The 23,668-nt window shown below is 41.5% G+C and overlaps 1 protein-coding gene across 5 annotated transcripts in view; it reads left to right on the plus strand.

The window, feature by feature from the left end:
- PPFIBP1 (PPFIA binding protein 1) overlaps window positions 1-23,668 on the plus strand; it is a 170,735-nt gene that overhangs the window by 123,867 nt on the left and 23,200 nt on the right. For 3 of the 5 annotated variants that reach the window (XM_044994339.1, XM_044994338.1, XM_044994343.1), the window contains 7 exons: window positions 2,986-3,100; window positions 4,969-5,001; window positions 6,520-6,581; window positions 8,186-8,270; window positions 12,933-13,090; window positions 15,573-15,703; window positions 18,178-18,231. In XM_044994339.1, the coding sequence (XP_044850274.1) occupies window positions 2,986-3,100; window positions 4,969-5,001; window positions 6,520-6,581; window positions 8,186-8,270; window positions 12,933-13,090; window positions 15,573-15,703; window positions 18,178-18,231 (638 nt within the window). The remainder of the gene's footprint in view (window positions 1-2,985; window positions 3,101-4,968; window positions 5,002-6,519; window positions 6,582-8,185; window positions 8,271-12,932; window positions 13,091-15,572; window positions 15,704-18,177; window positions 18,232-23,668) is intronic. The other 2 variants (XM_044994351.1, XM_044994361.1) reach the window with 1 other exon arrangement.

Here is a 23,668-nt window from a genome sequence, read left to right on the forward strand (position 1 = left end):
TTTTTCAAACATCCTGAAGTCTTGGGAATTTACAGATCGAAGGCTTTTGTGATGCTCATTTAAAAAAACAGACAGGGCCGTTTGTAAATTTCATACCAGGTTCTGATTTCAAACCTCAACACACAAGTTCAGGAGAGTTCAGATCAGAGCCACAGATTGACCGCCATTTCTGAGAGGCTCCGTTGCTTTAGTTAACTCGCTGCAAGCAGCAGTTTTTGTATTTAAATTCTGTTTAGATATTTGTATGCGTGTGGATCAGGGAACATCATTTGTAATGAGAAAGGTGTGGACCATGGATGGGATGAAAACTGAGCAATATTTTCTTTTAAATGGGCTATACATTATCCATGTTTACCCTGAAGAGAAAGCAGTAACCTGAGCAATTCTAGCATGCCATTTCTCTAAGTATCTAACTCTATTATGAATTCTCTTAGCTATCTAGCTTTGTTTCTTTTCTATTATTAGTTTTCTCTCACTCCTCTGTCTCTGTTACCAGTCTTTAATGGCCAAACTTTCTAGCATGAAAATCAAAGTGGGTCAGATGCAGTATGAAAAGCAGCGGATGGAGCAAAAATGCCAGATATTAAAGGTGTAGTAGATTGTGGGTAATATTGGTCCTGTTTTGAATCCTTTCTGCACCACTGCTTTGTGGTCTGTGTTTGCATCTTGCTGTCATGCTGTCTGTGTTCTTTATTGATTACTTTCTGTTGACATGCAGTGTGCTCTTTCCACTAGAAACTAAACCTTGTGAAGTGAGATGTTCCTAACAAATTGTTTTTAGGGCATAAATAGTACTTTAGAGGGATTTCAATAGTGCACAGGCCTTGGGTGGTTTACCCACAACTTTATTTTAAATTTAAAGTATCCCCCTTCAAAGGGGTAATTTTCACTTCTCCAGCTTGCATTCATTATTCAGAAAAAGCTCTTACTGAGCTGTACAGACACACACACACACTAATTTCTCAGTAATTTCTTACCAAAGACTTGTTAATGTGTTTTTAAACAGGAAAATAATTGTTGTAATACATCAACTTCCTTAAATATTATGAACATAATAAATTAACAGACCATATGTTGAGTTAATTGGGGAAAGTACCCTGCATCAGAAACTGAATGCAACTCCAATTTAAATCTCAATTACTGTACTAAAAACTCTTAAAGATTCTAAGATAGGGACACATTTGTGGAAGAATATAGGGCCCAAACCTGCATGCCCTGTACAACTAGACCTCCCACTCTGAAATCAGTACGAGTTTGGAGTGTCTGGGGAATGCAAAATCAAGCCTTTTTTTCTGGAACCATTGGCATCATTAGTGAAGCTCAGGAAGGTATTTAAATCCAAATGTTACATTTTAGCATATCTGTTTCAGGGATTAATAGAAACATTAGAAATTGCAAAGGCAATTTTGTGTTTTGTTTTTTAAAAAGAAAGTTGAGCAAATGCCATTTTATAATTATCAAATATGCTTCCACAAAGGGTAAAATCTTATTCCAGCTATTCCCATGAGGAATCCCAGTGAGGCCAAAGGGACATGTTGTTGTTCAGGTGAGCAGCATTTGGCCCAAAGTTTGTAAACAAAATTTAATGCTGGGTCAGTGTGTATGGGTGTAGATACAGTTCAGAAGCATTTGTCTGACCCCAAGCACCATCTGAACTTTCAGTGTTCCAATGAAATGGGACTCATATCCAAGCCACCCTCTTCGATTTTGGTTTACAAAACCAGATCACTGCCAAGGTATTGCAATAGCAAACCCAGCTAAAGTGTAAGTTATAGGTGAACTAACCTGTGTAGGTGCAGTGACCTGATCCTGTGTTGTCAGAATCGAAAGTGAGCTTAGATGGAATATCTAGTCCATGAGGTTTGGTTTGGTTTCCTTATTCCTTACTGCTAAAACTGCCTGTGACTTATTTTCTTTCATTTTGTCTGAATTGCTTTTCAGAGTGTTTTGCTTTTTATATATTATGATTGATTTTCTTTCATAGTCAGTTGTGCGTATTGATAAAACTGTTCGTGGCCTGTTTGGAGACAATGCTGTATTTAAAGAGAAATCAACATCTATTAGCCTTCAAACACATGCAGTAAGCATACACATCCCCCATGTGTTCAGATACTATGTGATAAAATACTAGGCCAGGGGTAGGCAACCTATGGCACGGGTGCCGAAGGCAGCACGCGAGCTGATTTTCAGTGGCACTCACATTGCCCAAGTCCTGGCCACCGGTTCGGGGGGGCTCTGCATTTTAATTTAATTTTAAATGAAGCTTCTTAAACTTTTTTAAAACCTTATTTACTTTACATACAACAATAGTTTAGTTATATATTAGAAACTTATAGAAAGAGACCTTCTAAAACATTAAAATGTATTACTGGCACGCAAAACCTTAAATCAGAGTGAATAAATGAAGACTTGGCACACCACTTCGGAAAGGTTGCCTACCCCTATACTAGGCCCAAAATATAGCATGATTCAATTGTTATGCAACTCTGTTTCACTTTCAGCATTTTGAACATACAGAGTACTGTGAAAGTGCCGTGAAGCATTTAGCCTCATCCCCTTTAATTTTACTATTTACGCATGCTAGAAAGAAATACCCCTTTTTTCCCCAATGCTACTTTTAATTCAGACAAAAAAAATCATCATACATTTAAATTGGTGATGGGACTTGCATGGAAAATTTGGTCTGAATCCAAACTATTTCCAAGTTTGGGGCTGTTTTGACCTAGGAGGAAGGGTCTAAATTGTTATAGAGATAGCAGCTTTGCTGCAAAAGTTGAGATTCAAAGTTCTGGGGACAGATTCTCAGCTGATGTTGTTATTTCAATGGGCTCATAACAGTTTGCATCAGATGAGGCTCTTCTCCTTGGGCTTCTTAGGTGTGAAATTTCGGTTGGGAACCATCTCTAACTTAAAAAATATTTAAAAATCCTCTTCAAAACTTAAACCTTGTTCTTCTTATGGATAAATGTTTATGTATCTATACAGGATGAACTGGCATCTTTGAAAGAGAAATTGGAACAGAAGGAAGCAGAAGTCAGAAAGTTACAGGAAAAATTGGTGTGCAAGATGAAAGGAGAAGGAGTTGAAATAACTGACAGAGGTAAGCACAAAGGGGGCTCCCGGTTAAGTGGAGGTTTCTAGAGGTCTCTCTTGCACAGTTGTAGTTATGCCTTATCTGTTTTAAATAATTGTTTCTGTCAATTGTTATAGGGGAATCCTTGTTTTAAAACCTCACTTTCGTTACACATTTTGCCAGCATGTTTATTCCTTTTAACATATTCTGCAAGTATTCACAAAGCAATCATAAAACCTACAATAATAGGTTGTTGATTTGCTTTAAAATAAGGTGACCAAGTGTTTACAACTCTGAGGCCCTGTCTACACTAGAAAGGGTTTGCTGGGAATACCCCAAACCCCATGGACGAAGCTTGTAACTGCAAAAGTATAGTTTACTGCTCTAATGGAGTAAGTTGCACTAGCAAAAGGACTTTTTGTATAACTGTGTCTATGATGGGACTTGGCATAGCTAAGTCGGTTAGAAGTAAAGGAAGAAAAGCACTCCCCTGACCAATAGAGCAGTGCTGATAGGGTTGCCAACTCTGACCGAAGCTGTTCCAGATTCCCCCTCCCCCAAACATGACGTAATGTCATTTTCTTAAAATATCCTATTAAAATCTCCCAGATTGCTTTCAGTAGTCACCGGGAGATCGATGCCAATTCCAGGAGACTCCAGTCCAATCCTGGAGGGTTGGCAACCCTGGGTGCTGACAAAAATTTTAAGTGTAGAGCAGGTTTAATTGGGTGAAATTCAGAACGTGCACATGGCCTACGTACACTGCTTGGAAGTCCCACTTAAACCTATCAGAGTCCGACTTAAACCTGAATTCTCATGGAGAATTTTCATTATGGTCAACATTTTCCAGTTTCTCAGTGAAAAACTGGAAACCCAAACTTTTTAAAGAAAATTTTTAAAAATCGGTTATGGGGGTTTTCTCAAAAGGTTATGGGGTTTAAAAAATTTTTTTTTTCTTCAAAATTTGCCACAAAAAATAATTGGCATTTTCTGACCAGCTCTCGCTTTACTTCTCAGCAACATACACCTGCTGTAGTCAGTCTTAAGAGTATTGAGATTCCATTATTTTTGTAAAATATGCTTCATTACATTTGCTAGACTAGTGTGAAGTATTATTGTACTAAGAATAAATAAAACTAACTGGACTTCAGTTGCCAAGATGAATGTATAAAATGTATTGTGTGCATTATCCTTGCAATTTTTGTTTGTTCACTTACTAATTTGCTAATGTTTATTTTTATTGCATTTATTACTCATATTGAGCTTTTTCCTGGAAGGTGCCAAGCATCCTCAACTTCCATGCTCCCTTTGACTTATGGTACTGAGCCATAATTTGCAACGTTCAGTTGTACACAGGGGTCTCCCAGTCATTACTGCGAATGAACCAAGGTTCTGTTGTGTTTGGAAAACATTAAAGAATACATTTTTTTTGCAATAAATGCAATTGAAATATTTGCAGAGTATCTGCCATGTTTGCAGATTTATGCTTACCTGAGCAATCCTATTCTGTTATCTACTATTAGTTGTTAGTACAAGTGTAATATATTTCAGGTCTAGTGTTATGGTAAGAGCAGTCTGTTGCGATAAGTACTGTATGAGACAATGTATGTGAAAATATGCAGGCGGGAAAAAATGCTGGGGCCTTGTATAAGACACTCAGGCCAGAGCCCTTAGAAAGTGATCCTGTTTGGCTTCAGCAGGTGCGTAGGGAGTACTTGTGTGCAAGTTTATAGGACTGGGCCCTTGAATTGTAAATGTTGTTTGTTTTACTCTTGTTGTCAGAGGGTAAGGAATGATTCATTGATGACTCCAACAGTAACACCATATAATGTTAAATGGTATTTAATGTCATAACCTGTATGCTAATTTCAAATCCACTGGGTTTTCCTGCACAGATGAAAATTGTAAAAAGAAGCTCAAAGACAAAAGTAAGGTTTCCTGGTGTCTTTCCACAAGCATTTATACTTCAGAAATTCTGAATATAGCTTTCTGCATGTGTTTTTAAAACTGCTTTAACAGAAGCTGTTAGTTTGCCTCATCTATAAGCCTCAGTTACATTATTAGAAATGAAGGGTCATTTCAATAGGCTGTGACTTTTAATATGAATTTTTTTTATTGAAAATCTAGTAAACAAAATCTTTGGCTTCCTGAAGCAGCCTGCAAGAGGGAGTCTGCTATACTTGTTCATTTCTAGGTGCTTTACATGCCTGCTAGATATGGCTCATTGTAGAAAGGCTTGTAAGAAATTAAATTGATCCTGCTAAGAAGTACTTTTACAGCTGGTTGAATAGATAGATTTTTCTTCATAAAAGGCACATATAAGTAAAAAATATCCCTCTGTGTTAAGTGCAGTCACAATATAGTAGGCCAAATTCTGTGCTGGCATAACTCGACTGAAGTCAGCAGAGTTGCACCAGCAGAGAATTTGGATATCTAACTTTAAATAGCTGTATTTATCCAGTGAGCCAATCATGCACAGGATGATGTATTTTATACATCTTTCTTTGGCCTTACGTTTTGCTGAGGAAGAACTTTCTTCACCCCTTCAACAGTAATCCTTGGTTATATTTGTTGGTGTGTGATAATCAGTTGCGGATTAAAACACTAATCTGTGACATTACAAAAGAGAATTTTTGCTTGTTCATCCTTTTGATCACTCATCTACATTGGTAACATATCTAATTTTAAAGCTGCATTTGCTCATTCAAAGGAGATAGATTTCTAATGGAAACAAAGAATATCCCCACCTCTTTAAAAAAAGAAATAAAAAACCCTCTTTTTACATATTTACATTATGGCATTTACATATTTTGTAAGTGAGGATTATAGATGAAGCACAGTTTGTACTCATCTCTGTTTTAAGGATCCTTTTCCACATCTAAACTACAACACACATTCTGGCATGACTGCTCATCACAGTGAATACATATACCATTCCATCATGCTGTTCTCATCCATTCTGGGCTACGACTAAGCCTCATGACACAATGCTTTTCTCACCATGTCCCACAATCCATTGCTTAATTCCATTGCTTTGTATATCTGGGTTGATAAAATGCCATATGGAATGTTTGGCTGTTGTCATAATGAAGGACTGTTTTATTGCACTCTTGTTGTAATGTTTTTATTTTGGAGCTCTTCGTTATAATTACTCCATTATTTAAAGGATTGAAATAACACAGGAAAGGTATCACTGATTGATTTTGCAGTTTTCTTAGGATGGTTTTAGGATATGAATATTTGCTAAATTCAGTCATTTAGTTGTTGAAAACTGCTTCCATAGAGAGAATGTTCTGAATAGATTTCAGATGGAAATAATTTTAGTGGTTTGCATTTTGTTTGTTTATTTCTTGTAAACATAGCTTCAGAAATTGTCAGGATGTTTTCTTTCTTCCATTTACTCTCTCATTTAATCTGACTTGTTCAATTGTGTTGTGTATTTTTAGATATAGAGGTACAGAAAATGAAGAAGGCTGTGGAGTCTCTAATGGCAGCGAATGAAGAAAAGGTAGCAAAACAGTCATTAGTTCAGCATTCGTTCATTGTGTGAAGTTACACCTCTAGTACGATCAGCACATGGGCATCATGTAAATTGTTACATTTTGAAGATTAATTAGTAAGTGTCCAAGTCTGTCATCATTGAAGTCAATAGGTATATTGCAGTTGCTTCTGACCGCACCACAAATAGGTAGTTACAAGTTGTATACTGCAAATCTTGTCCATGCAAGTAATCCTTACTCTCACAAGTAGTGCCACTGAATTCAGTGGGACTACTTGCATGAGTAAAGGTTTGCGGCTCAAGACCTATCTTGTAAAGTACTTTGAAAATGTAAAGCTCTACATATAAGTGCCATGAATTGTTCTGGGCCAAATCTGAAAAGGCGCGTTCTATAAAGTATGTAGCACCTGTGGAATATGGAAGGGCACCATTCGCAGATGCACATATCATTTTATGTATACATATGGGTTTGTGTAAATTTTGCAGATGTCTTTTGAGAACTTGGCCCTACTAGTCATCTAAGCCTCTAAATCAATAGTCTGCATATCCCTTTTTTAAAAAAATGGTAGAGGGTATGCTAACTGTATATAGAAAGAAAAAAAACTAAAACACCATATTTTTTATATATATACAGTAACTCCTCACTTAACATTGTAGTTATGTTCCTGAAAAATGTGACTTTAGGCAAAACCATGTTAAACGAATCCAGTTTCCCCATAAGAATTAATGTAAATGAGGGGGTTAGGTTCCAGGGAAATTTTTTTCACCAGACAAAAGACTTACACACACACACACACACACACACACTCTCTCTCTCTCTCTCTCTCTCTCTCTCATTTGTCCCCCCTGCTCTATGGAAGATGGGGTGAGTTGGGTGCAGGGGGGAGGGGGGAGGGGGACACCCTGACAGCCCTCCTCTTCTTCCCCTCCCCACCTCCCCCCCCCCCCCCCCCGCACAGCAAGCAGGAGTCTGGGGGAGCAGCTCCAAGGCAGAAGGCAGGAGCAGCACATGGTAGTGGGGGGAGGGACAGCTGCAATTGCTAGCCTGATGGGCAGCTGCTGCACAGGGCACTTAGGGGAGTGGAGAGATGATAGTGGGGCTGCTGGTCCACCCTGGTTCCAAGCCCCCTTCAGCTAGCTGCTACGGGCTGCTGTTCCTGCAAGCAGTAGACAAAGCAGGCGGCTGCCAAATGACGTTAAAAGGGAGCATTGCACAACTTTAAACGAGCATGTTCCCTAATTGATCAGCAACGTAACAACGTTAACTGGGATGACTTTAAGTGGGGAGTTCTTGTATATATAAAATATGGTGTTTTAGTTTTCTTTTGGAGAGGGGATGATGCTGCAAAATTTGAGATCCACCTTAAAGTTTGGGGGTGTTCGAATCCTCCGTATTTAGATCCTGAGTTTTGGTTATGTCCTTTGTACAGAAACCAGTTTTCACCAAATATAAATCCAGGTTTCTATTTCCGGCGCTCTTCAAGCTCTGAGCTTTTATCCTCTCTTTTCTTTAAATCTGTTAGACAATTTAATTTATTTAGGTTTTTATTTCTTATTTTTGACTCTTCATAAAAGAAATCACAATCACAAGATGGATCCTTCCTTTGTTTTAGGATCGGAAGATAGAAGAGCTGCGACAATCCCTGAATCGGTATAAGAAAGTGCAAGACATGGTAATATCGGCTCAGGGGAAAAAAGGTACAGAGCAAGTACAAAGATTTCCCACATTGCTGGCATTTAAACTGCGCACATTTAGGTTGCCTGACGCTTTCCATTTTAAAAGATTCTTGTGACTTTTTTGGAAGAAGCTCTGTCACTTCCGATTGATTGCCACAGGCCTTTGAAATTCAGCAAAGAGTAAGTCCTTGGGCTAGAGAAGTTCCTTTTCTTTGTCCCATGAAATTCCATCGAGGTTTAACTTAAAAATAACCATTCCCCCTCTTTTGCTTGCGTTCCTTAGGGAGAATTGGTAGCCTGCCAAAATAATAACCGGACATGAACATTCTAAAGAGCTGAGCTCACCACCACCACCACAGCAGCAGCATCACACATTGCACTGGGGAAGTCTGAGAGCTGTTGAACAGCTGTAGCAATAGGCGATGGGCAGGAGAGAGCCAGGCTTGGGCTCTCCCCATCCACATCCTATCTTCTGGAGCCAGCATGTGGCCGCAGGATCACATCCTCCCTCTGGAGGACATGACTTAGAACAAGAGCCCAACGAGCATCCTAAGGCTTATAAAAATTGGGGATTTCTAAGGTTGCTGGGGGTGGGACTTGGGAGGCCCCACTGAGACTCTCGGGGAGTGAAGATTGGCACTGGACAGGGGGCAGAATAGCTAACTCATGTCACTGCCGAGTTCAGGTTTTTTAGTCCCTGAGAGTTCCTGTGTAGGGCCTGGACTGCAAAGGGAGTGGGGAAGAAGTTCATCACTCTCTACATGTTAGGTACCCATGATGATTTTGATCACATTTAAAATGTGCAAACAGAGTAAAGTCCAGACCAGTGATAAATATACATAGTGCTTTAATAGGGCCAATTTCACAAAGCTGAAAACAGTTATGAGCCAGATCAGCCGGGAGGAACAAATTAATCAGAAAAATGTGACTCATAATTTGGGAATCATTTAAGACACCTTACAAGATGCCCAAAAAGCCACCATTGCAGAAGAAGGCCATGCTGGTTTAAAAACCACCTGGTTTAGAGGGGAAGAGAAAGCAGCTATACAAAATAATTATATAATATATAAACAAACAAATGGAAGAAAGGGGAAGTTTATAATAATATAAATCACAAGTTAGGAATTGTAGAAAATGGATAAGGGAAGCAAAGGAATCAAGGGGAAATATGTGGCCAATAGAGTTAAGGACAATATGTCAGGCTCTGGGTTCTAGGCAGGTGAGGCCTACTGGTTGAAGCTTTGGCCAAGAACAGGCACCAAGGGTCGAAGCCAGCCGTAGAGTTGGGTCTGGACCGAGGGCAGTGCTGAAACTGTGTTTTGGGACAGGCTGTGGTTAAGGGAACCAGATCAAAGGCAGGCTGGAAGCCTGGGGAGTCTGTAACACTGCAGGGCAGTGGGAGGGTTCCTGACCAAGTAGTGCTGTTGCACAGGCTAACTTGCGGCTCTGGGGGGGTCAGTGAAATACCTGTGCCTGGGGATCCTCTGACCCGGACCTGCCCAGGGATAGACTGCAACGCCTGTGAGTTAGCAGCAGGATGAGTAGTGGGACTCTTCCCCTCCCTTCTATACCCCACATTTTACTGACTCAAAAGCCACCTGCAACCTCCCTTCCACAAGCCTTAGGAGGAGAGTCCCACCCATTCGGAAATAGACTGGAGGGAAGTCTCACTACTGTGCTGCTCCTAAGCGCTGCAGAAAAGGAGCCCTCACCCTGAGGACTTCCAGAGATTCATAAGAATTGGATCTTATGAAGTCAGCACAGGATGGTGTGTGCTGGGGGGAGGAGGGGGACTGTGAATTGCAGGATACTCTGTGGCCTAAGAGCTGTTAGATCTCCTGGCCCTCAAAGGGTTTGTAGGAGCAAGACTCCTCCCCGGCAGCTCCTAGGACCATTTTTAAAGAAAAGAGTGAGAAATTCCCGCACAAAAATTTCATGAAGGTGAAGATAGTGGCAGGGGGGGTGTTTGTGGTTTGAATGCATTTGACCTTTCCAAATATTGGCGTTTAAATACAAATGAAAAACTCGGTGTTAAGGTTTCATTTTTGAAGTAAGGCACTCAAACTACCTTAGCTCTGCCCCTGTTGCAATGCACTAAGGAAAATCACCAGTTCATGCTGCCTTAGCCACCCATAAGAAGCAGTTGCATTATATCAGTGATCACTGAAATGCCTTACTATCAATCGAATAGCGAGTGTGCTGCTTTACATCATTATCGCCCTACATAATACACGTCGAAGCACTTTTATAAATTCCTGTTTAGACAAGTTGCATGGTGAAAACAATCATTCCCCACTTACTGTTGTGAGTTCAATCCTTAATGGGGCCATTTAGGGGTCTGGGGATTGGTCCTGCTTTGAGCAGGGGGTTGGACTAGATGACCTCCTGAGGTCCCGTCCAGCCCTGATATTCTATGATTCTACTGAGAGCCTGACCCTGAGCCCACTGAAGTCAATAGCAGTCATTCCATTGACCTCGGTGGGCTTCGGATCAGGATGTAAGAGCATGAGCTTTCCCAGAGCTGAGAGCACTCAACTCCTCATGGTGGGCAATTTATTTACTAGTGTCATTGACCCGAGCTTGCATGTCACTATATACAAACTTCATATGCCTATATCATGAAATTTGAGCATTTAATAGGACCATATAGAATCATAGAATATCAGGGTTGGAAGGGACCTCAGGAGGTCATCTAGTCCAACCCCCTGCTCAAAGCAGGACCAATTCCCAGATTTCTACCCCAGTTCCCTAAATGGCCCCCTCAAGGATTGAACTCACAGCCCTGGGTTTAGCAGGCCAGCATTTATGTGAAAAGGGCAAAGGTTTGTATGACAGAGCAACCTATTTAATAGTGGAGACACAGAGAGAGGTTTTGAAGCCAAGATTCAGTGGTGTACATTTGTGATACTCCACATGCCACGGGAAATGATAAAAGTGTATTTTATTTCTTGTGTGCTTCACAGAACACAGACAGTGTTTTCGGCTAGAGAAAAAGGGGCAGTAAGGTTGAGATTTTACTTTGACAATAAATTAGAGGTTCTAGAAACACAGCGCTGTGAATGCCCCAATGTTTTTTTTGTCATTGTCAGCCATGTGGTACTTTGGTATTGATCAGAAGAGTAGAAATCCATACCTTTCAATATGACTGAACCAATTAAAGAATGGCAACGCAGTCAGTGAAAGCCGACTATACAAACGCTAACATGGTAGGGAATTGGCCAGACTGAGACACCATTGATTTGTGGCACTGTAAAAACTGGCAGGGATTTTTTTTTTCTTATTTAGAAGCTAGCACAGTAATTGATCTTGACTGTTCTTTTTCCAGTTATTTACTGCTTTGAGCTTTGTTCACCATTTTGGCTCAGATGGCACAATGGAGACAGATTTTGATTCTTCATCTTACATTTGAGACAAACATGTCTGTTTCTTTTTGGTGCAGTGAGTAGGGGAAAAGAAGTGTGTCTGTGCAGTGTTTTGGAGTTTGATACATTAATGAACACCAAGAACGTTCAACATGTTGACAAGGAACCCACTGAGTTGCTCCTGTGGAGGGAGGGGGTTTCTGCTGTTGTAATGAAGAAATATAGTTGCATGAGCAGGATGCTTCCGTCCACTGTGGCTCTTTGATGCTGCTACAGTTGCGTAAATGAGTCATTAGACAACCGGACCCAGCAAGGGGAGGTTCCCCCAGCTCAGGGTTGTATGAGCTGGCTTTTACACTGCCCCATGTGGGCCCCACCATAAGCCCTGCTTTGGATGTATATGAGCGTGGACAGGAGTAGGATGGGGCAGGGCACAGTGGGGATTCCAGGCGGTGCTGCTACCGTAGGCAGCTGGAGACAGGCAGCCTTTCAGCGCTACCTTAATCCAGGGGCCTCCACAGTAGCCCAGAATTGGGAGGGCACCAAGCCACCGTTAGTCCCTTTCCTCTAGCCTCAGTGTGCTGTGCTGTGCCCTGCCTCTTAATGGCACAGCAAAACATCTCACCCCATGCTTTTAAATGAGGATTGTGCATTCTGGTTCCACAAGAACCCCAAAGAAACCTTAAAGAATCTATCTGGAGTCCACTAACCGTATAGTTTTGGAAATTTTATTTATTCAAAACTATGACTTGAAAGAAATTCAACCCTCTTGGATTTAAAAAAAAAATCCAATTGGATCATTATTGTGCAGGGTTTCTGCCTAACATTGCCTAGACATCATATTTCAAATATGGATTTATAGGGCCAGATCTTCAGCTGGAAGTTGGCATAGTTCCATTAAAGCCAATGGAGCTGTGCCGAATTACACCAGTTAAGGATTTGGCTCACAGTGTGAAACTTTGCTTGCCTTTTGTTGTATGGGCACAGCAACAAAAACGATCCTATGGCTGCCTATAGGGTATCAGTACTTATGTCCTGCTTTGGTACTGCTGGAATTGGAGCTCCTGCTGTTAAGCACTGATGTATTTTTGTTATTGGTGGAGTTTTACTTTAAGCTGTGTTGGAAAATCATGATGCCAGTCAGGAAGGGGTTAAAGAAGCCAGCCATCCCACCCTTACACCCTGTCTCCTCCTATCACCGTCACCCACCCACCCTGTTGCCCTATTGAGCAGAAATAAAAGTCCTGGCTTTGTCCTCTGTGAGAGCAATACTCATATGTACCGAACTAAAGCCAGTATGTTTGCATCTCTCTTCTATTAGGCAAAGAAGGCGAATGTGAAGAGTTTTTAAATTCAGGATCTGTTTCAGCGGTTTTATTGGACATGCAGAGTTTAACTGATCAAGAGAAAAGCCCATCTCCTGTCCCAGTAATCAGCTCTCCGAGCCATGAAGAGTTTAACACCACTGCTCATGAAGAGGTATTGTTCTATATTTTCTCTCAATGTATCACTACTTGACAACGTTACTCGTGCTGTAGCTGTATTACAGAAACCAGCCCCCTGCCTCTTTAAGTTTTCTTGCTTGTTAGGCAGTTTCAGTAAAACTTCCCCATTTTGTTTGGAAAGTCCTTACTAGTATAGAATTTGTTTGAAAGCCACCAACCCCAAATTTGTATAAACACAAAATCATATTTAATTTTCATTAAAATGTCCAGAAATGATTTTAATATCAAATATAAGGAAGTTTCTGGAACTGTATTCTCACTGATTTTATGTAAAATCTTATTTAAAAGCTTATTTTCACTTACCTGTAGTAAATTTGAGACTATTTTAAATCAGTTAAAATATATACTATAGTATATTTAGGGGGGTGCAGTCTACTTGGTATCGTCTCCATTTCCAAAAATGAGTTATAAGTAGTTTATGATCTGCCCCATGCCAACATCCTTGATTTTAGAAGCATGTTTTCCTGTATTTAAAATATTTATCTCTCCCCTCAAAGCACTCATGCAAAATGAGGAACTAGCTGATTATACAGGGAAAACGAGTGAAAATAGCTGTAAACCAAATCCACTAAGCAAGCAAACTGAAACATACTATCTCCTTCCACGGCTCTCCCCAATCCATCCCCCACACACAAATGTTTCATTTACAGTAATCTTCAGGGTACCTTGTAACAGTGGAGCAGAAAATTTCAGAGAGGTGTGATTCTTTTGAGTTGATGTCCCTTTAAACCTAGGGCATGACCCTGCATTCCTTCAGCTGGAGATCCGGGTGAACAGGCCATGCAAGATTGAGCACTAAGAAAGAGTACTGTATCATGACAGTTCTGTATAGGCAATATCTTACACTGAGATAACGTGTGAGTAACAGTCTTGTTGACTTTTACGGGACTGCTCATGTGTGAAAAGTTACTCATTTGTGTAGTGGGATTATTTATGTCCCTAATTTTTATTTAGTATATTTACAAGTCTGGTGCTTCTGCCTTCTGGAAAGCTCTGAACAGCTTGGAATAGGGTGTTTGCCTCCAGGGGTTGAATTTATATAGGCATACATCGTTTTCTTGATTCTCTTTTAAAGAAATCGAGAACAATGGTGAAATGTATTACTGTAGCATCTAGAAGCCCTCATCACTGGGATCCCACTGTACTAAAGGCTGTACAAAGCCAGCCCAAATCCCGGCCCCAAAGAGCTTACAATTTAAGTATAAGACAAGACACAACAGATGGAGATGGTGGAGAAACCCAGCTGCATTCTACCAGCAGTTGCATTTGCATTGTAAAATAATGGGGATCTTTTTAGCTGATGTGGTACTGTCCTGTTATACATCATGTATTTAAACTGTTTCTTGTGTTTGTTAATATCTGAGATAATAAAAATTGAAAATTAAAAGTATAATTTTCTCTTACATTTTGTGTTTGTTAGTTGATATATTGTGCCTCTCAGTTTGGGCCTCAGTTCAGCAAATCACTTAAACACATGATCACATCCCATTGAAGTTGCATTTAATGGGATTTTATTCATGTGTTTAAGTTAAGCACCTGTTTAAGGGTTGCATTGACCAGGGATGGATTTACACAAGTGCATAAAGTGAATTCAACTATTAACATTATATAGATATTTAATAGGAAGTTAGAGAAATTTCTTTTAAATTTTTTTTTAAAAAAATTCTTTTAAAATCCCTCTAAAATTTAATAGAAAATAACTTTGTACAGGATTTTTTGAACCATGCTATAGCAATGAAGAGCGAGCTTATAATTTTCTATTGAATCCTACAGGATGTTTCAAATAACCTATGAGAGAGTTTGTTTTCTATTAAATTCCATGGGACTTTTCCAAGTTTTGTTTTTGTCTTTTAATTTTAATGCTATGGATACATTTTACTGTTATGTGTGTGAGTAGTCCCATTGAACCCAATGGGATACGTCTCATACATAAAGCTATGCATGTGTAAATAAATTATAGGATTAGACCTGAAGCCCAGATTCAGCAGAGACCTTAAGTGTGTGTTTAAATGCTTTGCTGAATCAGGGCCTTAGTGCTTAGAGCCAGAGAGAGGCACTTTACATTTAAAAGAAAATAAATAGCTTAAATAATTGGCATCCTTGATGGACGTCTCAGAGCAGCCAAGGACTGAACAAAGATGGAGAGTGAACTATTATTTCATGTCATAGAGGGGTCCATAAGGAAGACACATTGACTAGACAGCATCGAGAGGCTTATGCTGCTTTTATCCATCCTGTTATACCTGCTGTGTATTAACAGAGGATTTTAAGCTCCAGTGTTGTCAGCCTGGCCCATCTTTATAAGCACTAAACTATGTTTATAGTAAAAAGAAAATGAATTGAACCATATGCCTGAGTCAGACTTTTATTTTTGTTGCTGATCTATTTGATTTCTATTTTCATTCAGTGATTGTGTAGTTTTTCCCATTGTAATGATGTATCCTTCCTTCTTTTAGAACTCACTACAAATTCACACCAGCATCTTGCAAGTTTCAATCCCCGCTTTTCCACCAGCACCCGAAAGCTCAGAAGCCGCTACAGAAAAAGTAAAAGCACAGCCTAAACCAGAAGTTGCAAGTGAAGTGAGGTATAGTTATTACAAACTATTTCTAACTGGTATGTAAAGTCAAAGTTCTGTTACAAAATGTGAAGTGAAATTGTGTTTATTAGTGACTGGGCAATTAGAGTATTAAGTCTGTTTCCTCAAACTAGTCCTGTCACATATTCTAACATCCATCTGGGATTGAACTATATGCTCACCAGACCCATTTGTTTTCGCATTTCTATTGTTGTTGTTGTTCATTATAGCACCAATAGTGTGCTACGTGCTTGCTGACAAAGAAGGCGTTGAAATTAATAGAATTGTTGTGGGGACCAATTGCCCCATAGCGCCCCCAACTGGCTGAATGTGGCACGATAGGTGCTCCCTGCCTCAGTTCCTTCCCTGAGATTGTGTCCCCTCAGCACACACCAGCCAGTGCTACTACTAGAGCAGTGGCTTAGCCTTCTGGCCAAGTCATAAACAAAAGTTAACCCCTTCTGGGGTAGCAAATGTCCAACTAAAAGAAGTCCCAACTAACAAAAAGGTGGTTCTACTCTTTGCAGGTTTCTCTTCACCCCACCCTCGGGGACCTGTTCCCAGTTTCTGGGCTACCTTTGAGAGTCTTTATGGCTCTGGGAGAGAGCACTCAGTCCCTACTGAGCTCCTGCTGGGCCCTGCTCTTGTAGAGCACCAGGTCCCCAGGCTGGTTCCACTGGAGCAGTGGTTCTCAACCAGGGGTACATGTACCCTCTGGGGGTGCACAGATGTCTTCCAGGGGGTACATCAACTCATCTAGATATTTGCCTAGCCTTACAACAGGCTACATAAAAAGCACAAGCTAAGTGAGTACAAACTAAACTTTCCTTCAGGCAATGACTTGTTTAGACTGCTCTATATACTATACACTGAAATGTAAGTACAATATTTATCTTCCAATTGATTTATTTTATAATTATATGGTAAAAATGAGACTGTAATCGATTTTTCAGTAATAGAAGCATCACAGCACACGGTCTGATTTTGTAAACAAGTCGTTTTTAAGTGAGGTGAAACTTGGGGGCATGCAAGACCAGTCAGACTCCTGAAAGGGGAACAGTAGTCTGGAAAGGTTGAGAGCCACTGCCCTGAAGTACCCTTCTCCTGCAGACCCTGGCTCAGAAGCTTACATAGGAGCCTGCCCATTCCCTCTGGTTCCACAGGGAAGACTGATCTCCCTCAGCCCTTTTACAAGGCCTAGGTGTCCATTAAGCTGTCACGTGACCCGCCTTAGCCATGCTCCCTCAGTCTGGGAAGCAACTAATTAATTATGGCGGGTGTGTGGCTGGCTTCATTTCCCCCTTTAAGACAGGGATGAACATAAAACTGATGTAATGCAGTGGAGAATCAGGATAATTGTTTTTACTTTATATAAATAGCTTAGTTTTAGATGCAATATCGTAATATGTAGTGTGAATTTGCTGTAAGCGATTTGCAGTCGGAGATTTAAAAAAAATTCTTGCAAAGCACCGCCAAACCCAAACCGAAACTGAGAATGACTAGCCAGTACTGGTCACGGGAGCCGTAAATAAGCTACCAGGAAGAAGACAAATCTCAGTTTCAAGAAGTCTGAGAGGTAGATTCCCTTGAGGCTGGCATATGACAATGAAATTGGGTTTTTCTAGCCTGAGGCATTAAGTGAGTGCAGATCTTACTAAGGAGATTTTTAAAGCCAGCTAGAGGATTACAGCCTTAGCCACAGAACTCCCAGTAAAGCTAATGAGAGGTGTTTATCTAAATTCCTTAGCTGGCTTTTGAAGATCTCAACCATTATTTTTATCTATAGTATTATGGGAGGTTAGGAGTCCAAATGCCGTGAAATCTCATTGATATAAGACTCTTTGATTTTAGTGTACAAACTAGGGCAGACAAGTGTTGAAGTGTGCTTTCTTTGGCCCTGATCCAGGAAAGCATCTCCACTCAGGACAGCTTGTGCTTAAGAGTTTTCCTGAATCAGGGCCTCTGTCTTTCTCTGCTCTCCCTCCCTCCTTCGCACTCTTCCACTGGTTCCCATATTTCTTCATGCCATGCTGCCACTCATGTAACTCTAGCCGTAAGCAATGTGAATCTCATTTCTTGTTCATTTTCTCTATTTTTAAAGACAATCGCTGTGACCCGACTCATTGCCAGAGTTCCCATTATAGCCTGCTTGTGTCTTCATTTCCTGCAATGGCATGTGAGACCGTTACACGTGCTGTGACCTCTTAATTTATTCAGACTCAATTCCTGAATATGTTGGTTAGCCTGTGGTGCTTGAAGTGATGTAGGAAGTCTTTGCCCTGCTTCTTGAGTTCACTCCCACCCTTTTTCTTTTATAACAGGAGATGACAGAGGAAAGATTTGATTTTTGGTAATATACAGCCATTCAGGTGAAAAAAGAGAGTTAAAATTCACTAGTTGAGAAGATAGGAATTCTGTACCAATAGGATGTACTGATGGAATTCTTAGGTATCTTGTAATGTAGTACCTTGTCTGTTTTACAGTGAAGGGACAACACCATGTTCCTCTGTAGAAACGCAGCCGTGTGACAGTCCATTGTAAGTACCATATCAACCAATGAAATGCTTCTACTTAGACACCTTTATACCATATTTTAAAAGATTTTTTTTTAATGATCACACGAAAATGTGTGTAGTTATTCTAACCACGTTAACTCATTTTAAAATAATTTTGGTGATGTTGATAGTTTTCTGCTCTGATCATTTCTAATGCTCTTTCTGTAAATGTACACTAGCGTCTTATTTCTGTTGCAGTATGAAATGTCTTCAGTCAAGTCATGGAACATCAGTGGGCTTGGGGATTTACATTTTTTTTAAATACGTATGCAGCTACACACAGATGCTGAGATCAGCTCTGCATGGGAAGGCTCAGCTAAGGCACCTCCCAGTTCCCAAGGCACACACCCCCCCCCTTTGGCATGTAAGCCCAAAATGATACCCTCTTGCACTGCACAGAAAACTGTACAGTGTACGCTCATAAAATTCGCCCCCTCCCTCAGTGTGGAGAGAGATAGGCAACAGCTTTCTGCCCTCCGTTATGATTTCCACACACTGGTTTTAGACAAAACAAAAACAAGTTTATTAACTACAAAAGATAGATATTCAGTGATTATGAGGGATAACAAACAGATCAAAGCAGATTGCAGTTTTGTTTATTTGAGGTAATCTAAGCTTTTAAGATAATAAAGAGATTGGATATGAGTAGCAAATTCTCATCCTAATTGTTTTTTTACGTAGTTTGTAGAGATTCTTGAGGGCAAGCTGCACTTGCTTGCAGCTTAAAACCCCAGGTATTCCTTTCCCAGGCTAGAAATCCCTCTAGCCTGGGTCCAGCCCTTCTCCCCTAGTCCAGTCTTTGTTCCACAGGTGTTTCCAGCAGTCTTCTTGAGTGGGGAGTTAGTGAAGAATCACGATGATGTCACTCCCCTGCCTTAAATAGCTTTTGCATATGGCGGGAAACCTCTGTCTCCCCTCTTGGTTCCCACGCCCAGTCAGTGGAAAAACACTGGTATTCCAAGATGGAGTCCAGTACCAGGTGACTTGGTCACATGCCCCTGTAGGAACAAAGCAGCCATGACTCAAAGGCTGTTTGTAGCATCGTGGGGAAGGCTCCCCGGTGGGAGATTAGCATCTTCTAAAACCTATTGTTTTCCCTAATGGCCCTCCCAGCCAGCCATCTAGACCAGTGGTTCCCAAACTTGTTCCACCACTTGTGCAGGGAAAGCCCCTGGTGGGCCAGGCCGGTTTGTTTACCTGCCGCATCTGCAGGTTTGGCCGGTTGCAGCTCCCAGTGGCCGCAGTTTGCTGCTCCAGGCCAATTGGAGCTGCTGGAAACGGCGGCCAGTACGTTCCTCAGCCCGCGCCGCTTTGGGAAGTTTTGACGATGTATGGTGAGGCCAAAATGAGTCACCTTGAGTGCCTTGGAGCAAGCAGTCAACTTCTCAACATGCAACTGTTGCCATCCCATAATTTCATCTATATCCCATAATTTTTGCACCTTTTTAAAAAATCCCACAAACCCACATGGCACTCCTTGCTGTCCACATCTCTGACAGAAGCATGAAGCCTGCACAGCTCTCACTAACGTTATAACTGTTGCAAGCACAGGATGCATGATTCTTCAGTATTTGCAGAGTCGTAAGAAGAATCAAGTCAGCGGGGAACATGAGAATTTCCTGCAAGACATTTTGCTGAGGGACATAGCGAGAATCAGTTCAAGGTTGTGGGTGGCATTCATGGAGCAGCTGCAAATGGCAGAGTGCCACTGCTGGGTCCAAGAACGAGCACTGACTGGAGGGATCGCATCGTACTGCAGGCTTGGGATGATGAGCAGTAGCTGCAGAACTTTCAGATGTGCAAGGCCACATTCCTGGAGCTGTGTGCCAAGCTTACCCCAGCCCTCCAGTGCAGGAACACCGAATGAGAGCTGCACTGACAGTGGAGAAGCGAGTGGCGATCGCACTGTGGAAACTTGCAATGCCAGATTGCTGCCTGTCAGTAGGAAATCATTTTGGAGTTGGAAAATCCACTGAGGGGGCTGCTGTCATGCAAGTGTGCAGACCATTAATCATCTCCTGCTATGCAAGGCTGTGACTCCTGGCAATATGCAGAATATAGTGGATGGATTTGCAGCAGTGGGGTTCCAGAACTGTGGTGGGGTGATAGATGGGGGACACATCCCTATTTTGGCCCCAGAGCACCTTGCCACAGAGTACATTAACAGAAAGAGCTGCTTTTCTAGCGTTATGCAATCATTGTTGGATTACCGGGGTCGCTTCACTGAGATCAATGTGGGCTGGTCAGAAAAGGTGCATGATACTCGCCTCTTTAAAAACAGAGGACAGTTAATAAAGCTACAAGCAAGGACTTTCTTTCTGGACCAATGGATTACCATGGGCCATGTTGACGTGCCAATAGTGATCCCAGGGGACCCAGCCTTTCCCTGGCTCCGCTGGGTCATGAAGCCATACGCTGGCCACCTCGACAGCACCAAGGAAAGATTCAACTACCAGCTCAGCAAATGCAGAATGACAGTTGAATGCACTTTTGGAAAATTGATGGGACGCTGGCATTGTTTACTCACAAGGCTGGATTGCAGTACGAAACACATTCCAATGGTATTGCTGCCTGCTGTATCCTGCATAACAACTGTGAAGCAAAGGGGGGAAAGTTGCCACTGTGGTGGAGGGCGAAGGTGGAGCAGCTGTTGTCTGAGTTTGAACAGCCAGATGCAAGGGTTATTAGAAGAGCTCAATGTGGAGCTGTATGGCCCATGGAGGCTTTGAAGGAGCACTTTAACAGTGAGCCAGAATAATGCATTATGGTGTACTGTGCTCAACCTGGCCATACACTTTTGGGGCATGTCAGACACTGTGAGGTGACTTGGTGTACATCTGTGAATATACACTGTCAATGCACCTATTATTTTTGCAAGGCTTGCTGTCCATTTAGGATGATTATACTGTTTGTCACTGATCCTATGAGTTGTCTCATGTTGTACAGTAACAAGTGGGTGGTTTTAGAGATGCTAGGCATTCTGCAACATATATTGTAAGCTAATAAAGAGGAATTAGTTTCCAAGTAATAGAATTTTATTCAATAACAAAAACAGTGCAAAGAAAAATCTGTGCAATGTAAAAGTAAATACATTAAAAACTTAAGTTCTGTTCCACTAATTTATTAACAAGGAGAGAGAACATTTATATCCATTTTACCTACGTATTTGGCAATTGTGGCTTTCACAAGTCAGTGTACTTAAAGCTGTCATTTTCCTAATGTCCCCAGTGTGGAGTGGTATATGTAAGAATACGACCCCTGATGCCAGGTGGAATATTGAGGGTGGGTGGAGAGAGGTGCTGTAATGGAGTTCACCATGGACTTCAAAGGGAAGTGAGCCTGTGACCGTTGAACCTCTCGGTCTGTGACAGTCTGCAGCATCTGTGTTTGCTGCTGTTGAAGCCCCTGTGCATCTTCCTCTCCTGGTGCATCTTCCTCTCCTTTTTCTGCTGGGACTCCTGGGTCTTTCTCCTGTCCGTTCTTTCCTTCTCCAGGCTATCTGCAGGGTTCACATTCCAGGCCCTTTGCTTGTGGTTTGATGCAGCACCGTCTTGCAGGATCTCATTGAACATGTCATCCCGAGTCCTCTTCTTTCACCTCCTTCTCTGGCTCAGGCGTTCCATGGGTGTGGAGAGGGATCCGCTCGAGGATGCAATGGTAGCAGCTGCAGATAAAGCTAGAGGTACCGTTGTCAGTGTAGTCACAATGGAAAGTGAAATTTGAGATTCAGAACTCCCTTCCCTTGCTCCCGTAAAGTTTTAAACAAGACGTGCTCGCTGACACATCTGCTTCTGAATGATTGTGTATGGCACCACTCACAGCCATGGTGAATACGTCCCACCAGGGTGAGGGAAATGAGGAGGGAATTGCTCAGATGCATGAAACTGAGTATAAGGCGATGACACCGAATACTGGCACCATTTTCCACAGGCATTGGTGATTTTAGCTGATATCTCTCTCCAGAGGGTAACAAAAGCACAGAGAGTGCAGCTGCTGCTGGCGTCCTGGAACTGCCCTGGCTCATATGCTGCTACCCTGTGCACTGCAGTGGTGCCTGCCAAAGTTATTGCCAGCTGGTATGTGAAAGTGCCCTACCGCAAAGGAAGGAATAAGGCTGTCGTCGGAAACATTCGGGAGAGGACTGCAGAGTACCTCCATGAAAGTGTCATTAAGATCTCTCAGGAGGATTCAAGGGACATCCCTGTGCACAGAAACAAACTGCTCCGCATGGTCTCCCCTCCCTAACTCTAGCGGGGAATGAAAAGCAGATAGCAGTGCTACAGCTCTTTTTTGTACTTCTAGTACAAGTCAATTAATGAAAAGTCAATAGCTGTGTCCTGTTAAGTTGGAGGTGCCATCGGTACATCACTGTGATGGGAAATACATTTACACTTCCTCTCCTTTGGGCTCACCTGTGCCCAACTGCCGGGACTGACTGGCCTGCAATGGAATCTCAAACAGGTCCTGGCTCATGTCATCCCTCATCTTCCTCCTCGTCCTCGCTGTTCATGGCAGGAGTCTGTGTCTCGGTCTCCTCAGAGGTATCCACAGTGTTGATGGGGTTTCTGCCAAGTATGGCATGCAGCTCTTCTGTACATCGACCATATGGGGTGCTTGCATCGGTGGGAGACAAATTTAAGTGTAGACATGTGCACAATTAGGTTGACGCAAGGCAGCGTATGTCGACCTAACTTCATAATATAGACCAGACCTATGTCTCCTTGAAAGTCACTTCTGAAAATGGGACTTAGGGTTACGTTTTCAAAAGCAGCCCAGTGACTTAATAACCTAAGTCTCTGAAAATGAAATTTGGCAATACTCATTGTTGACAATGTTGTGTCTTTCTTTTAAAATGTTTCCTAGTTCAGTTTTTTTCAATTTTTTGCAATCTAAAAATAGTGTGTGCATTTTCCTTCTTTGTGATCCCAAAGCAGTTTCTTTTCTATCTTGACTGAAATCCTAAAATAAGTGATTTTTTTCCTTGAGGGACTTTCCTTTAAGAATAGTTGTATTTTGTTTTTAAAATGTATATGCACTTCTTTACAAGTGAAATAACAGAGAATTTTTAAATGTCCACCGAAATTGCATGAATGAAACCTTTACAAAATGGTTACTGTATGCATACATGCAAATTTAACACTAAGAGCTTGCAAGTTATGCGTGCAATTTGGCTCATGCAAGTACATATTTTGGATGTCTATTTCAGCCTACCTTTTGGAAAATTTAATTTAAAATAAGAAGCAAAGAATTTCAGAGTTAAACAGCCTCCATCATTAGCTCATCCTCTTGTACCTTAACATAGCAGTAATTATGCTATGGAAGATCTCCTTGCAATGCCTAGCCACCACATGGGAGGAGTTAAAAGGGAGGGCTGTAATACAATCTTTATATAGTTCTTTAGAATACATTTGCCTTTGAG

Source organism: Mauremys mutica, chromosome 1, assembly GCF_020497125.1.
Source record: "Mauremys mutica isolate MM-2020 ecotype Southern chromosome 1, ASM2049712v1, whole genome shotgun sequence".
NCBI classification, from domain to species: domain Eukaryota; kingdom Metazoa; phylum Chordata; order Testudines; family Geoemydidae; genus Mauremys; species Mauremys mutica.